Source organism: Cyprinodon variegatus, unplaced genomic scaffold (genome assembly GCF_000732505.1).
Source record: "Cyprinodon variegatus isolate N-32 unplaced genomic scaffold, C_variegatus-1.0 Scaffold31, whole genome shotgun sequence".
Classification (NCBI taxonomy): domain Eukaryota; kingdom Metazoa; phylum Chordata; class Actinopteri; order Cyprinodontiformes; family Cyprinodontidae; genus Cyprinodon; species Cyprinodon variegatus.
Window position 1 is genome coordinate 1,040,088 of NW_015150484.1, and position 3,159 is coordinate 1,043,246.

The following is a 3,159-nucleotide window of genomic DNA, read 5'->3' on the forward strand; positions in this document are numbered from 1 at the left end:
ATAAATAGATAATGTGCTCTTGAAATAAGACAATGTGATTATGTTTTCTTATTTTAAATGTAAATTGTTTTGTTCCATAGGCAAAATGTCTCTTTTACCTCCTCAATCCAAGAACAAATGCACTTATTTTAAGAAAAAAATGACTTATCTAGGCTTTGAATTTCAGCATCCACTCAGCTGATATAAAAAAAAAGAAATAGAACAATATATCAGCTTCATTATTTTTGATTATACTTAATCTGTCCAGTAGGTGGCACTGTGCCCACAACTATAAACCATCCCAATCGTTTAGTGACAGAAAGAAAATAAATTTGAGCAGCTCAGTTAATTAAATGGACCAAGGTTTATCATTAACATCTAAAAAGCTTTGGTTTTACAATAATTCGTTAGTGTGATTATAAGAGAAATGTTCAAAGACATGATTTAAAGGAGCAAAAAAAAAGGGAGTTATTTATAACATGATGTGAAGCCAGAAGAAATCTTTGATGGCCTCTTTTGTCCAGGTAATGAGCATCATTTAACCACTGGGATGGTTTCATAAATATTCTCAATGGTGAACTTGTTGAGTTCCTGAGGGGTCTTTCTTCGTATTAGTTCCTTCCTTCCTGTTTTGGAGAAATGCAGTAAATAGATGGGTTCTCAGTAAAAAGAAGGAGGATTAGTGTAAATGAATCCTGGCAGCAGAAGGATGAAGCACATTCTATAAACTGCTGTGCACTTACGGATGATAAGGATGAGAATTAGGATTATGGTGAGGAGGAAAATAGCTGCAATCCTCCCAATATTTTCTGCTTCTAAGAAAAGTTTGAATTTCCCCTGCAATGAAAAAGTAACCAGTTAGCAATAGTTTGGCCATTTCTTGTTTGTGATATTATCTCAGAAGACTCTTTAAAAAACTAATTATATTTTCTTTGTTTTTGCCATTTTTACCCCATAAGTAATTATTTTAATGGATTCTTTTAAAAGACCCTCCCCCCCCCCAAATCAGTTCCCAAACATATTTGTGGACAAACTTTACAAATCAGTTCCAAGTTATGCTTACTTATCAATGTATTTCTTTCTTTAACAGCCTCTTACCTGACCAGTGACGCTTTGAATCGTTGCCATGCTTGCTTCTTCAGCTTCCATCTCATGCATCATAATTTCTGTAAAAATGAATTCATGAATTTGATCCATCTGGCATCAAATTTTCAACAGGTTTTTCATATGATCTGGACTTAAAATAAAATGTCTAAACATTATATTTTATTAATTCATTTCCTTGAATGTTCTTGAATTAGAATACTGCCAAAACATAAAAGATATGAGTGTATCAGCACAAAAATAAATTATTGCTTCAATATGATATGGGCTGCTAATGAAATGTTAATTTATTTTCTGTTGGTTTTATTAAAGGAATATCAGTATTGCTGGAGGGCAATAAAATATCTACCAGCTAAGAAGGATGTCTGTGCATTGTGCACAGAACAATAGGTCAAGGTTCATTTTGATGACTTCACTGATGATTGCCTTAGCGTAGCGTGACATGGAGGTGGACCCTCCTGTGGCTCAGTTGAGATTTAAGGAAGCCCATTTATTTTCTTCCAAGCCCAGTTAAGACACTTTTGTTTTCCATTTTTCAAGCATATCTTCACATAAGCAATGCTGCAGTTCTATACGTTTCCTATGTTCTTTATGTGGAGGCTCTTAAGGCTCTGACTCCAGCGACTGTCCAGCACTTGTAAATGTTAAATTGCTGTTGTTTACAATCCTCTGAAGGCTACCGTTATCCCTGCTAACTGTCCACCTGTTTCTACCTTATTTTTTCCATCCACTCAACTTTCCATTAATATGCTAAGATGAAGCAAATCAAAGAAGAGCCAGCTGCTCTATTAGCACCCTTTCGGAGGTTACCCTCCATTTTGAGAGTGGATTGACTTGCTAGTGTTGTGCCAGCAGCCTTCCCATAGAAACAGAATTTTAGGTTTTGTATTTAGATAATAATCATTAAAATGTACTTGAGCAGTTGAACATTATCACACATATGTGTACTACATTTAAAACTTTGAAATTACATTTTAATTATAAAGATACAGCAGTGCTGCAAATGATGACATACCTTCCCTTACTGTCACACTGGCAGTCTCTGTTGGGTTTTTGATGTGAACTTGTTCCACAGGGGCTTAAAAAAAAACAAAAAAAACAGAATATCTTATTTATTTAACAATAATATGACATTCAAAATTATTTTCTGGTTTTCTGAGCTTTATTGTTCGCATAGGACAGACGTTAGCAACCTTTGCCAAACAAATAGCCGCTTTTACTCTCGCTTTTAGCGGAAAACTGTCTTTGAAATGTAGAAAAACTTGACTGAAACTGAAAAAAATTACACCAGAATTTTACAGAAATTCTTTACCCGAATAATTTCAGAAAGGCTCAAAACAACCTTTTTAGGTAATTTAATTATTTTCTAAAGTAATCTTTAGTTAAATCTCATATTTTGGTGAAACTATTGAGAAGCACTCTTAAAGCTCTTAGAAGCCATTTGCAGCTGCATACATTCAGGTTGCAAACCCCTACTGTGGGACAACTAGTCACAGATTGCACCTTAATTTACATTTAAACAATGCATTGCACATGCATTTCCCAAACCCTGCTGCTTTAAAGGGGAACACCATTTTTTCTTTTTACATTGGCCCAATGATTTTATTAGTTTGTGTCATTTGGAGCTGTTCAGAAGATATTTGGTTTTGTAATCCAAGAAACGTCTTCCTATGGGCAGCGAGTTGAAGGAACAAACTTCAACATTGTTCATAATGTATTCTTTATGGTACGCCAGCATTCATAACATGTAGGCGAATTACTGTCCCCCAGACATCCGTGGTTATATTTTTTAAAAACAAAGCGGTGCGTGTATGACGTCATCCGTGCGCTGGACTGGAGTTGTAACAGGCAGCCCGGGCCACAGGCGGCTACGCTCTACCCCTTCTATTCATTTGGCTAGCTAATCTGAATGGTTCAATTCCATTTTGAGAGCGAGATCATCTGTGGTAGTAGCACTAGATGGAGTCCTGCACGTGTCAAGTTTTACCAACCCGCACCCGCCCAAACCCGTTAGCATGACTACCGAACCGGACCCGTCATCCGCGGATATCTTCAATTCAAATCCTAACCCGACCC

At 36.2% G+C, this 3,159-nt stretch overlaps 1 protein-coding gene across 1 annotated transcript in view; it reads right to left on the reverse strand.

The window, feature by feature from the left end:
• Positions 1 to 383: 383 nt before the first annotated feature.
• LOC107101502 (T-cell immunoglobulin and mucin domain-containing protein 4-like) overlaps positions 384 to 3,159 on the reverse strand; it is a 4,800-nt gene continuing 2,024 nt past the window's right edge. The window contains exons 3-6 of the mRNA XM_015400455.1: positions 2,099 to 2,161; positions 1,078 to 1,145; positions 723 to 816; positions 384 to 605 (exon numbers count right to left, since the gene is read on the reverse strand). Coding sequence (XP_015255941.1) covers positions 514 to 605; positions 723 to 816; positions 1,078 to 1,145; positions 2,099 to 2,161 — 317 coding nt within the window. The 3' untranslated portion in view covers positions 384 to 513. The remainder of the gene's footprint in view (positions 606 to 722; positions 817 to 1,077; positions 1,146 to 2,098; positions 2,162 to 3,159) is intronic.